At 33.4% G+C, this 13,396-nt stretch overlaps 2 protein-coding genes across 2 annotated transcripts; one reads left to right on the top strand and one right to left on the bottom strand.

The window, feature by feature from the left end:
* Window positions 1–806: 806 nt before the first annotated feature.
* Window positions 807–6,904, bottom strand: LOC124445207 (uncharacterized protein DDB_G0290685-like). The gene is made up of 3 exons (XM_046995915.1): window positions 6,895–6,904; window positions 1,126–5,904; window positions 807–992 (listed from the first exon to the last, which is right to left on the bottom strand). Exons 1-3 carry the CDS (start codon window positions 6,902–6,904, stop codon window positions 922–924), a joined length of 4,860 nt encoding a protein of 1,619 aa, XP_046851871.1. The 3' UTR covers window positions 807–921.
* Window positions 6,905–8,778: 1,874 nt separating this feature from the next.
* LOC124445502 (probable serine/threonine-protein kinase DDB_G0291350) lies at window positions 8,779–12,705 on the top strand. Its single transcript, XM_046996229.1, has 10 exons — window positions 8,779–9,003; window positions 9,584–9,636; window positions 9,713–9,748; window positions 9,908–10,033; window positions 10,486–10,632; window positions 10,823–10,911; window positions 11,069–11,125; window positions 11,192–11,286; window positions 11,390–11,456; window positions 12,481–12,705. The coding sequence occupies exons 1-10, from the start codon at window positions 8,913–8,915 to the stop codon at window positions 12,647–12,649; spliced, it is 930 nt and encodes a 309-aa protein (XP_046852185.1). The 5' UTR covers window positions 8,779–8,912; the 3' UTR covers window positions 12,650–12,705.
* Window positions 12,706–13,396: the final 691 nt, after the last annotated feature.

The raw sequence follows: 13,396 nt of genomic DNA, 5'->3' as shown, positions 1-13,396 counted from the left end.
AAGTACAATCAAGCAATAAATACAAAAGTTCCATTTCCTTTTTTTGTATTTTTAATGAAATGCATTATGGTATACTGTTGACGTTTTTTTACAACAAAACAACATAAATACGGGACCTTTTCTTTTCTAATGTATACAGTTTTTATATATAATATTAATATATATGTGTACTATGTATTACTTTTTGTTGCCTGTTCATTACTTAAAAGCCATATGCTTCATGTAAAGTTCATCAAGTGTGTAGAATAATTACTGTTAATAAGAAGTTTAAACAAAATCATTTTTTTACAGTTTCTCTGTCCCGAGCCGACAGTTGCGAAACTACAACTTCGGTTAATATAGGTTCGTTCTGCGAGGAAAGGTACCTAAAATTGAATTATAAAAAATTGAAATGTATGAAAAACATTGCTTGCAAGATGTTTACGAAAATTTGAACATTGAATTTAGCAACAGATTAAACATATCCTAAATAAAATACTCGAATATTTACGTACAGTTGAGCTCGCTTTATAAGAATGTAGCCAACAATAATTAGCACGATGACAATAAAAAGACATAACAGAGTTCCGTAGTTTTCAAAAAAAGTTTTCTTTGTATATTTTCCTGTTTTTACAACATTGTCTTTCTTTTTCAATAGTTTATCTAGAACGGAACAAAATATTTTGCATGTCAAACAGTTGAATGTCAAACCAGGAAAAACCATGTTTAGGGGTGCCATTGGTAGATAGAACTGGAATAGCCAACGATATGGAAGTTGAATAAAAATCACTCCGTGTAGCTATAAACTTATAAAATGAAAAGATTGATCGAGAAGAGCACTTTCTGATCTGAGGACTATATTCTCATCTCATTTCTCCTTCACCCATGAATTTTAGAACATATAGAGTGCACTATGAAACATTTCAAAATTAACAAAATTTCTTATCTTGGAATACTGTATGAGCATATTAAATTACCAATGAAGCGTCTGACACGGTCACCACGGGTAGTTTCTGAAAAAGGAAAATATGAGTTATAACAATAAATAGTAGCGAAAGCTTTATCTAAATAGATTATCGTCACTTAATTTTTAGAGGCACATTCCCATTTGGTCTTGCAGAATGTCACCAACGTAAGTTGTGTTACCTTTTCCATTATTTAGGTACTGCAGTAAGCCCTTCTCTGAATTCACATCCTTTTTCATTTGTAAACTATGATGTTTTTTATCACTGAAGTTTTCTTGAAGACTTTGGCTCATCAGTTTTTCTTCATAATTAATATTACTGTCTGTGTTGCGCTTTTTTCTACGTTTGTTGTTGTTGCCTTTGCTATCGTCGCTGTCCTTGTTCTTACGATAGCCATTCAGCTCAATTTTGTGTTTGTTGCTGCTGTTCTCGTTGTTACTATGTTGGTTTTCGTTTCTGTTGCCTCTGCTATTGACACTTTTCTTAACGTTGCTTTCACTGCTGCCGTTGAACATATCACTTCGTTTAATGCTGTCGCTGTCGTCTTGGTAAATGTTGATTTTTTTTTTTGAGTGAAGACCAACTGATTTATCGTCTTTGTCTTTATCTGATTTGACTTCGCGAATATATCTTCTAAATTTATCATTCATAATTTCATTACGATTTTTGCTCCTTTGTTTTTTTTGGTCATCGCTATTTTTTATGCTTTTTTTGTCACGAATCAAGTTCTGTTGGGAAATTTCATCACGATTTTTACTTTCCGTTTTTCCCTTATCGTCGTGTTTTGTCATTTCATTTTTAAAGTTGCTAACCACGTTGGCGTTTTGAATTTTCTCCTCATTTTTTTCTGCTTGAACATCATTATTGATCTCCTTTTTATTCTCGAGATAGTTATTCAATGACGTTTCCTCGTCGGAATCTGGGATCTTTTTAATGTTATTTTTAGCCTGTGTATCGTTAAGGTTTCTCTCAACACCACGATTTTCGTCTTCTTCGTTGTTGTCTAGGTCGCCAATGGCTGCATCATCACGACGTTCGTTCATTATTTGATTACGATAATCTTCAGGTTCGTCGATGTCGTTCAAGTCATCAGTGGTTGGGTCAAAATTGCCTTCTTTATCATCTGCATCACTATCATCTACCTTTTTTTTGTTCTTTAAGTCATCAATGACCCTATCAGAACCAACTTTCTTGTTAACTGCATTGCCTCGATTTTCGATTTTTTTTGTTTGACTTCTGTTTGACTTTCTTTGACGACGTTTGTTCTTTATAATATTAACGCTGTCATCATCATCGTTATCAACTTCACCCTCTTCCTTCTCACCACCACCATCATCATCACTATCATCGTCATCATCTTTATCTTCCTCCTCCTCATCTTCATTAATACCATCATCATCATCACTACCATCACCAGCGTCGTCATTGTCATTATCCTCCTCATCTTCATCCTTATTTTCCTCATCCCCTTCACCATAACCATCATGTTCATCACCAGCTTTTTCATTATCAGTATCATCTCCACTATCCTCATCATCCTCGTCTTTATCATCTACATCGTTCTTATTACCCTCATCATTCTTATCCTCATGTTTATGATCCTCATCACTCTCATCTACATCATTTTCATCCTCATCATCACTAACATCATCATCAACTTCATCATCCTCACCATCATTGTTATCACCACCATCATCATCATCACCATCAACTTTATCATTATCATCACCATCGTCATCACCATCATCATCATCACCATTTTCATAACCATCATCATCATCCTCATCACCATTATCGTCACCATCATCCTCATTATCGCCATCAACATCATCACCGTCATCATCATCACTGTCATCATGACTATCATCATCATTATCATCATGACTGGCATCATCATTATCATCACCATCACCATCACCATTCTTATCATCAACTTGATCATCATCGCCACCATCATCAATTTCTTCTTTGATGTCAATGTCGTCAATACTTCTATGTTGAAGGTGCTTTTTGCGAAGTACTTTATAAGTGTCAATGGTGGATTGATCACGACGTTTATCGTCCAATTTTTCTTCATCGCTAAGATCTTTGATTTCTTTCTTGTTGAGGTCGTCAATGGTGGATTGATCTTGTTGCTTGTTTTCAAATTCTTTTGCATCACCAAAATCTTTGATTTCTGTCTTGTTGAGGTCGTCAATGGAGGATTGGTCATGACGTTTATCGTCAATTTCTTCAGCATCACCAAGGTCTTTGACTTTTTTCTTGTTGAAGTTTTCAATGATAGTTATTTGCCGACGTTTGCGGGCAACTGCATCACCATGTTGTTTAACTTCTTTGTTGTTGAAGTTGTCATCATCGTCATCGTCATCACTGTCATCAACATCACCATCGTCTTTTTTATCATTATCATCACTACTACCATCACCATTCGTATCATCATCACCTTGTCCATCATCATCACCATCATCAATTTTTTCTTTTAATTCAATGTCGTCAACACTTCTTTTTTGAAGATGTTTTTTGTCCAGTTCTTTATAATCGTTGACTTTTCTGGCAATGGTGGATTGATCTTGTTGTTTACTGTCAAATTCTTCAGCATCACCAAGACTTTTGACTTCTTTTTTGTTGAAGTTATCATTGTTAGTTATTTCCCAACGTTTTCGGGTAACGTCATCACCATGTTGCTTGACTACTTTGTTGGTCTTGAAGTCATTATTAGTGGTTTTATCGCGACGTTCATCTTCACGTTTTCCTGTGTCACCAACATCTTTGATTTCTTTCTTGTTGAAGTTGTCAGTGGTGGATTGATCTTGTTGTTTGTGGTCGAATTGTTTTGCATCACCAAAATCTTTGATTTCTTTCTTGTTGAAGTTGTCATCATTAACATCATCATCATCATCAACTTTTTCGTTATCATCACCATCACCATTCGTATTATCAACTTGACCATCATCATCACCATCATCAATTTTTTCTTCGATTTCAATGTCATCAACACTTCTTTTTTGAAGATGTTTTTCGTCCAGTTCTTTATAATCGTTGACTTTTTTGTGTGGAAAGTTTTTCGCATCACCAAGATCTTTGGCTTCTTTCTTGCCGGAGTTGTCGATGGTGGATTGATCACGACGTGTATCGTCAATTTCTTCAGCATCACTAAGATCTTTGACTTCTTTTTTCATGTTGTTGTCAATGGTAGATTGATCGCTACGTTTATCGTCAAATTCTTCTTCATCACCAAGATCTTTGTCCTTTTTCTTGTTAAAGTTGTCATTGTTAGTTATTTCCCAACGTTTGCGGGCAACGTCATCTCCTTGTTGCTTGACTTCTTTGTTGGTCTTGAAGTCATTATTGGTGGTTTCATCGCGACGTTCATCTTCACGTTTTCCTGTGTCACCAACATCTTTGATTTCTTTCTTGTTGAAGTTGTCAATGGTGGATTGATCTTGTTGTTTGTTGTCAAATTGTTTTGCATTGCCAAAATCTTTGAATTCTTTTTTCTTGTAATTGTTAATGGTGGATTTATCGCCATGTCTATCGTCAAATTCTTCTGCATTACGAAGATCCTTGACTTCTTTCTTGTTAAAGTTGTCAGTGGTAGTTATTTCTCGACGTTTACGGGAAAATGCATCACCATGTTGTTTGACTTCGTCGTTGATCTTAAAGTCATTATTGGTGGTTTTATTGTGACTTTTGTCGTCGACTTCTTTAGCATCACCATGTTCTTTGACTTCGTCGTTGATCTTAAAGTCATTATTAGTGGTTTTATTGTGACTTTTGTCGTCGACTTCTTTAGCATCACCATGTTCTTTGACTTCGTCGTTGGTCTTGAAGTCATTATTGTTGGTTTTATTGTGACTTTTGTCGTCGACTTCTTTAGCATCACCTTGTTCTTTGACTTCTTCGTTGGTCTTGAAGTCATTATTGGTGGTTTTATTGTGACTTTTGTCGTCGACTTCTTTAGCATCACCGTGTTCTTTGACTTCGTCGTTGATCTTAAAGTCATTATTGGTGGTTTTATTGTGACTTTTGTCGTCGACTTCTTTAGCATCACCATGTTCTTTGACTTCTTCGTTGATGTTGAAGTCATTATTGGTGGTTTTATTGTGACTTTTGTCGTCGACTTCTTTAGCATCACCATGTTCTTTGACTTCGTCTGTCTTGAAGTCATTATTGGTGGTTTTATTGTGACTTTTGTCGTCGACTTCTTTAGCATCACCTTGTTCTTTGACTTCTTCGTTGGTCTTGAAGTCATTATTGGTGGTTTTATTGTGACTTTTGTCGTCGACTTCTTTAGCATCACCGTGTTCTTTGACTTCGTCGTTGATCTTAAAGTCATTATTGGTGGTTTTATTGTGACTTTTGTCGTCGACTTCTTTAGCATCACCATGTTCTTTGACTTCGTCGTTGGTCTTGAAGTCATTATTGGTGGTTTTATTGTGACTTTTGTCGTCGACTTCTTTAGCATCACCATGTTCTTTGACTTCGTCGTTGGTCTTGAAGTCATTATTGGTGGTTTTATTGTGACTTTTGTCGTCGACTTCTTTAGCATCACCGTGTTCTTTGACTTCGTCGTTGGTCTTGAAGTCATTATTGGTGGTTTTATTGTGACTTTTGTCGTCGACTTCTTTAGCATCACCATGTTCTTTGACTTCTTCGTTGATATTTAAGTCATCATTGATGGTTTTATTGTGTCTTTTGTCGTCGAATTTGCTGGCTTCACCATGTTCTTTGACTTCTTCGTTGGTCTTGAAGTCATTATTGGTGGTTTTATTGTGACTTTTGTCGTCGACTTCTTTAGCATCACCTTGTTCTTTGACTTCTTCGTTGGTCTTGAAGTCATCAGTGATGAATTTTTTACCTTTGACTCTCAATTCTTGTTCATCACTAACCTTTATGACTTTTTTGATGTTGTTAAAGTCTTTATTGGTGGCTTTATCATGACGTAAGGCGTCAAGTTTTCCTATCGTTACATAAAGAAACTTTTTAGAAATAAACTTGTTTTTGTTATTTAAAATACAGAACGAAACGAAAAGTTTGCAAGAGAAACATTACTACAAAACATGACTTAGGTACTGGCGTGATGTTCTCATCTTAAGACATCCTCAGTGTGGTAAGACTTGTAGCTAAGATAACGAATTGAATTATGAATATATTCCTATATATGCAACAATGTCAAATTTTAAATTAAATGAAGATATGATCTTCGCACTTTGCTGGACAATTTAAGCAATCGTCTCAGGAACCTGAAAAAATCAGGTGACTCAACGGGATTCGAACCCATGACCTCTGCGGTGCCGGTGCAGTGCTCTGACCAACTGAGCTATGAAGTCACACAGTGGTGAGCAGGTCAATATTGTTGGGCTCATGTTTTCTCGTGAAAGGAATGTCGTATGAATGTTTTTAAGCAGTGCATGATCATATCTTCATTTAATTTCAAACACCGCACTGCTTAAAAACATTCAATGTCAAATTTTGTTGATCATTTTCTGTCGTTGGCAAATGACGATAGGATTGCATCGTATAGCATTTCAGTGTTTTTAATTTTATTTTCTCTGTTTCATGTGCATATGTATTACTAGTTACGATGGAGCTTGTGACGTAATTTTGATTATGATGTCATAGTAGCAAGTATTGAAACACTATTTTTGATCCAATCTCCGTATACATCGATATGAGGATGACCTCACAAACTTTCATATCATATTGTTGAATTTTATTTGAAAGAATGGGTTTCTGTCACCCTGATTCATAGAAACAAACCATCTTCATGCTTAAATTCCTACAACGTTCTTTTGTCTTAATAATGACTGCAAAATACCTCATTTTATCTCAGTACGCAGAAATCCGTAAACTTTGCTTTACATGTAAATATTTTTCAACAAAAACAAAAAATGGACAGAAAAGAGTAATTGAAAATCACAAAGACCTCTGTTTTTTTCTGTACCATTACCTTGGCTCATTCGTTGCAAACAACAATTTCGTAAGTTACAGTAAAATCAAAAGTCCTCGCATTTCAAAAAATCTAAAATAGTAATTTTATTTGCTCAAAGTCGTTAATCCATCAGTATCAGAACATTTGTGAGTACACATATTTAACTGTATAATGATGGTAAAATAAATGTTCTATACAATTTAAACTGATACATAACAAATGTTCAGCAAAGTTTTATTTATATTTAACTTTCATCATAAAAACTCCCCTTCGCTGAACAAATGTTTAGCAAGTGAAGTGATCCATCGAAAGACAATCTTTTCTCCATTGCTGAACTGTATACTTTCAATGTTTTCATGCCAACATTAAACTTTTTCTTTAGTGTGACGAATAAATAACTTGTTGACTACCAAACGTTCAAAGACATCTGCTGATCTCAACCTTTGTTTCGTAGTTGTCACAATTGTAATTGAGAAAGGTTTATCATTACCTGCTTGTAATTGCTTTACATAAGAATAGGTTTAATATGTAATAAATTAACTAAATGTTTATGGATGTTGCGCATGTGCAGTGATCGTTCGTAAAATGTAAAATGCATCTTGACCCAGTCCCCAAATTTCGTGATTTGCCCAAAAACAAAGTTTTAATCGTTATTTGATCGGCTCATAGATCGATGAGATTCGTGACGTTGATTTTTCAAATACTGTGCGCGCACCATAAAAGCACAATGAATAATTTCGCATTAACAATGACACTCACTCAATTAAAACTTATGTAAAGTGTTGAAAGTAAGAAACCAAACTTTTACTGAGTAATTTACAAATAAATTAACTTAAATCAAACAATAAGAACTTACCCAAAGGCTGTTGACTACTGATGTATGTTTTTAGCTGTCTGGAACTAACCAGGACAAAGATTAGCCCAAATAAATAGATTCCGTACATTTCAAAACTCAACCATGAGTTTCAAAACACTCAATAAAAATTCGCTAAAACATGTCTCCACTTGCTGACATTCGCTCCGATAATTAATTAACGTTAATTAGAATGACGTTTTTTATTGGTAGTGTCGCTCATTTAGACGTCATTAATTTGATTTAAACAATTAGAAGACGCAATATTCTGATTTGAAAAGAGTCAGTTCCTTTTACTCAGGCTTTATGTTGCCATTAAAAGTGATGTAAGGGTACATAAATTTGTGATTTCTATAAAGCAATGTACCAACATAAAACATACAAAGGATAAACTTTCACTAAAAATTTCTGTCGATTTTATCAATAAAAAATATTATAACTGTAGATTTTCCAGGCAGAAAATAAATTCTTGGTACGTTTGTACAACATAAAACTTTAAATAAAGTTGTAAAATTTTATAGAGGAAGTTTCATCCTTAGCTTAAGTTTAAAATTCTTTTTCTCAAAATCATTTTGAGTCTAGGTGATAATGTTGATGTTAATTCTTTTCGCAAAATCATCCCTTGCGGCCAAGTTGAAGCACACAGAACTTGCCACACTCAAAATTTTTCATCAAAATTCCTTTATAAAAGTCTCTTAGATAGCGTATAGGCACAGATCGTTTACATAAAGGTCATCTGTAATGATTTTGTGTAGGCGCGATATGATGCTGTACGCCATTGATTTGATGATCTTCTCTGTAAATATACTGGGTAAAAAGTAAGAGCTGAGAAGAAAATGAAAGGAAAAAATGTTTAAACAAAACGTTTAATATTCAGAAATGTTACTGTTTTCTGTTTATTGTCATCGTCGCTATGGAGATTTAGGTTGACTTGACACTTGCAGGAAATGAACGCCGGTGTCTCATCTTCCTCCCTCCCCCCCCTTTAATAATTTCAATTGTTAATTTCACAGGTGGGTGAAGAACTTTATTTCTTACTTTAATACTGTTGATGAAAGTTAAAAGTCAAGAGCGCTTCCTCTGTGATTACAAATAAATGAAGAATTTGTTTTATAAATTATGTAGCAATGTCAGTTGGAAACGCCGTGAAAATGATTTGAAATAATAAAATTACACATTTTTAATGGGAAATATTTGTACGGCGTATTTCATCCATCAATCTATTGTCATCAAAGGAACGAAATACACAATTATTAAAGACATTGGTGAAGGAGGTTCCGTTAAAATACGTTGTTCATTATTAATTTCATTTGTTGAGAATGTTTATAAAGAACTTAATGATAACTGAACCCATTTTATATCAAAACATCCCAAAAATTTGTTTGCTATTTTCATTGTGTAGTTTAAATATTTTCAAAAGTTGCTCTGCCAATGAGTAAGAAATTACATTACGTATTTTATTTGCTAAAGTTACTGCGGTAACATACTTTTAAATCAAATCACAATTATTACGATCAAAGACGATATAAAATTAAAATGATTTTGGTACTAAAATCAAGATGGCTATACAAGTGCCCCATGTTGAGCCTAAAACATTCACTTCACTGTCCAAGATTCTTACTAGAAGCCTTAATGACAATTTATTTCAATTTTGAAGCAGAGCAATCATGCTGCTCTTTGAAGTATAAGCAACTTATTTTATTTGGAACATTCAAAGATTGCAAAAATAATAAGCATTACAATATGAAGAATGCATTGTAAATAAATTCTTAAATGTCTATGAGGTAGTGCTCCTGTCAACTTATCCATTGGAAGGAAGCAAATTTTAAAAGTAAAATTATTTGTTGATTTTAGCTTTTTCCTATGTACAATGTGTGAAAGACAGAAAAGGAAATCTGTATGCCTTGGTTTGTAAATATGTTATTATTACTTTCTGAGTTAAATTTACAAGTCATTTGATCATTTGAATTCACTTTGTTGTAGAAAAGAGTTCGTCTACAATTGGCTGATCAAGAAGAGGTTAATTTAACAAACATTGAAGTCCACATTTATTGCTTTGTGAATAAAACGACTCATGGTTGAACATACATTGTTTCTCTCATGAAGCAACCTTATATTCATAGTTTCTGTTGACTACTATCTACATTTATATTTTATTATTTATTATATATTTTTTAGTCATTTATACAAGAAGTTGAAGCTCATTATTCGGTTGATCATCCCAATGTGTTACATCTTATTGACTCAGAAATTTTAAATCATAAAGGTGAAAAGGAAGGAAGAATGCTCTTTCCCTATTACAAGGTACTTTTAAATACCTCACTGAGTTCTTTGGAAGATGTATAATTGGGGTGATTACAGAACTTACAATTAATGTTTTTTAAACTCTAGAAATTTTTACACAGCTGTTGTGTGTAAGTTTCTACATTGATGTATTGTTGATGTAATGATTCTTTATTTTTTTAATATTCAATTATTTCACCAATGTATCAAATGTATCAAATTATAGTAATTTTTATGTGATCACTGATCCTTATTATGCAATGGGTCCTGCTAGCCCCGAAGGCATCCAAGAAGTTGGTGTTTTGTTCAGATCTTGGTGGTGTTTTGTGAAATTAAATGTTTCATATTTATTAAGAACATCATAGTTACACTGCACTTATAGAATTTTTATTCTGAAATATACTTTCAACTTACATTACACCATTTTATCATTATGATCGATCTGTGATGGTAATGTTGAATGTTTCTTTTAGGAAGGCAGTGTACAAGATATGATAGAGAATGCATTTGGTCGCTATTATATTCCTGAATTAGATATTTTACATTTATTCAAATCACTGTGTGAAGCAGTCCTTTCATTTCATGAGTGTGAACCATCATTAGCTCATCGTGATATTAAGGTAATACACACTATTTATATCACTCGTACTATAAATAAATGCTATTTGTATCCTTAAAATTACTTATTTGGTTTTACAACTTGATTCTTCACAGACAGTGACAACTGTCGTTGCTACATACGAAAGATTTTTAACATTTATTGACAGTACCAAAAAAATTGTTATCAAAAATTGAATTGTTTACTTTTAGCCCCATAACTTACTGCTGATGTCAAAGACGTCTGTGATATTAATGGATCTTGGTAGCGTTGACAGGGCAGAGTATGTCATTACATCAAGGTAAGAGTGAGGTCATTACATCAAGTTAAGAATGACATCATTGCATGGAATTTAGTATGACATCATGACTTGTTTATGTTTAATACATGTTCGTCTAATCGACCTGTACAGAAACTTTAAAAACTAAATAACATAAGTTTTCTTTAAACACATTTAGACAAGAAGCATTGGCTCTTCAAGAGAAATGCGCTCAAGAATGTACTGCAGCTTATAGGTTTGTTGGTAGTACAAATGTTGGTCATGAGAAATTGAAATTATAGTCATTATTACTGACTTTCAGAGCTCCAGAACTTTTTGATGTGCCTTCTGAATGCCTCATCAATTCCAAAACTGATGTTTGGTCTTTAGGATGTACATTATATGCAATGGCTTACGGTATGTTTTTTTTCACTGCTCTAGATGTTTTAGTGACTTTTTTGTTTTTAGCTTCAATGTCACCATCTTGTTAGTATTTAATTGGCAGTTTATTTATCTTTAGGAAGCAGTCCTTTCAATGGCTCCGCTACAGCTGCTATGAGTGGTCAGATAAAAATCCCTTCTGATAGGTACAAAAACGATTGTAAATTTATGACGATCTACTTTATACTTAGAAAAACTACAAGGTCTTTCAAAATAAGTAGACAATGTTCATGTGGTCAGTAGACTATTTAGCCAAAAATTCCATTGATTTGTGCTATGAATGATGTGTTCATTTGAAATCAATTTTGATTTCATGTGACGAAGGTTTGGGTCTTGGTTTACAAATTATGAACATTTCAGGAATTTGATAAAGAGCATTAGAGTTTGTGTACCATGAAGCTGCGTAAATTTGGGTCATTTTCTGTTTAACTCAAAGCTTGTGTGACCTTTTTCGTGCAAAAATCCATATCCTTTATTGAATAAAAGTTTTGAAAAAGAGAATTAAATCTTTGCGTAAATGTGTTAAAGTGTACGAATTCATTCTTGAACAAAAATAGTCACGCAAGCTTTGAGTTAACCGAGTTTACGATTCTGTGGAGCGTACTTATTTTTCATGAAATTTATTTTTATCATTCTTACTTACACAAGCTCTAGTGCTTAAAAATTCCGTTTTTGTAAACTGCCCTGTAGTTTTTCAAGGTTGAATTTTCTGTTTGTTTTTTAGTGTAAGCTAGGTTTGTTTTAAACGTCGAACTTTACAAGCACCTAACGCATTAAAGACGAAAATAAATGAGATGAACTTCCTCATTATCTTTTGTGTTAAATGCGTTCGGCTCATATAAAGTTTGACGTTTGAATTAGGCCTAAGATTCAATCAAATATACCAAACTACGTAAGTATCCATACTAGCACAAATGTATAAAATTTTTAGCGAAATTCATGGCCTACGAAGCATGTCAAAATTGTTTACTTTTGTTATACACCTTTGTATGTTTCTTGTGTGTTTATAATGTTGTTTCATCAACAGTACGTTTAACATACATCATATGATCTAGCTATCTGTCTTCAAATATTTTTAAATTATTGTCATGGGATCTTAAATATTTGCTATTATTTTATTGTACGTGCGTCTTTAACCTTGTGGTTTTGACTAATTGTTTTCTTTTTTAGTTGTTATTCAATGGATTTGAACAATTTAATTCTGAGCATGATAAAAATCGATCCTTCAGAACGACCAACTGTTCGTGCTATTTTACAGCGTTTGGAAAATCTTGCACCTTCGTCTACTGAAATAGCTGATTTAATGCACAATGATCAATTTCAAACTACGAGAACTTAGTTTAACTGTAAAATAGTAAAATAGAATAAGAATCAATGATCAACTGAAACTCTCAATCTTCAAAGTGTCTTTTTTTTTACTCAACATCATTGTTTTATTTTTAATCATTAACGAAATTGTTCAAGCATCAGGCAACATAATCACATCGTCATGCACACATTTTTAACATATGTAAAGAACAGTGTGTTGAAATTCGACCCAAAAATTAAACTGTTCCGCTTCTCGAAACGTGTCAAATTAATGAACTTTTTAAGGAGGTGAAATACTCCAAATTGCGGGTTTTTTGGAGGTGGAAATGAGTGAATTTAGACTTTTTGTGATATATCCTAAATATCACGTTTTAACTTAGTACTAGATGGGGAGCAACGAAACTGAAAGATAAATACTCACAGAAATACCAGTGTAATGAGGGTGACTATATACGGCTCTGCACCTTTGTGGTATCTTCTATCGTGATTGGTATTACAATCTTTTCCTTAGTAGAAAAAATCTACTCTGGAAGATTTACTTAGTTGGTGTCACAAATAGCAATAATTTTTAGCTGAGTTGAAGCAAGTACCGTTGTTCTATTTAACTCATACATATTAGTGATATTAACTTAAAGCGCCTCTTTCAAAAGAAATTTTGATTTGCCACTTTAAATCTAGATGTAATTTCTTGCACATCATTTTCTCCAATCATTCCGATTTTTTTATGATGGTTCAAAGTTGGCAAAAACAGGGCGAAATTAGTCCTTTTGTTGGACCT

This window comes from Xenia sp. Carnegie-2017, unplaced genomic scaffold, assembly GCF_021976095.1.
Source record: "Xenia sp. Carnegie-2017 unplaced genomic scaffold, XeniaSp_v1 HiC_scaffold_22, whole genome shotgun sequence".
NCBI lineage: Eukaryota > Metazoa > Cnidaria > Anthozoa > Malacalcyonacea > Xeniidae > Xenia > Xenia sp. Carnegie-2017.
The sequence above is the reverse complement of the archived record's forward strand: the minus strand, read 5'-3'. Positions and strand labels throughout refer to the sequence as shown.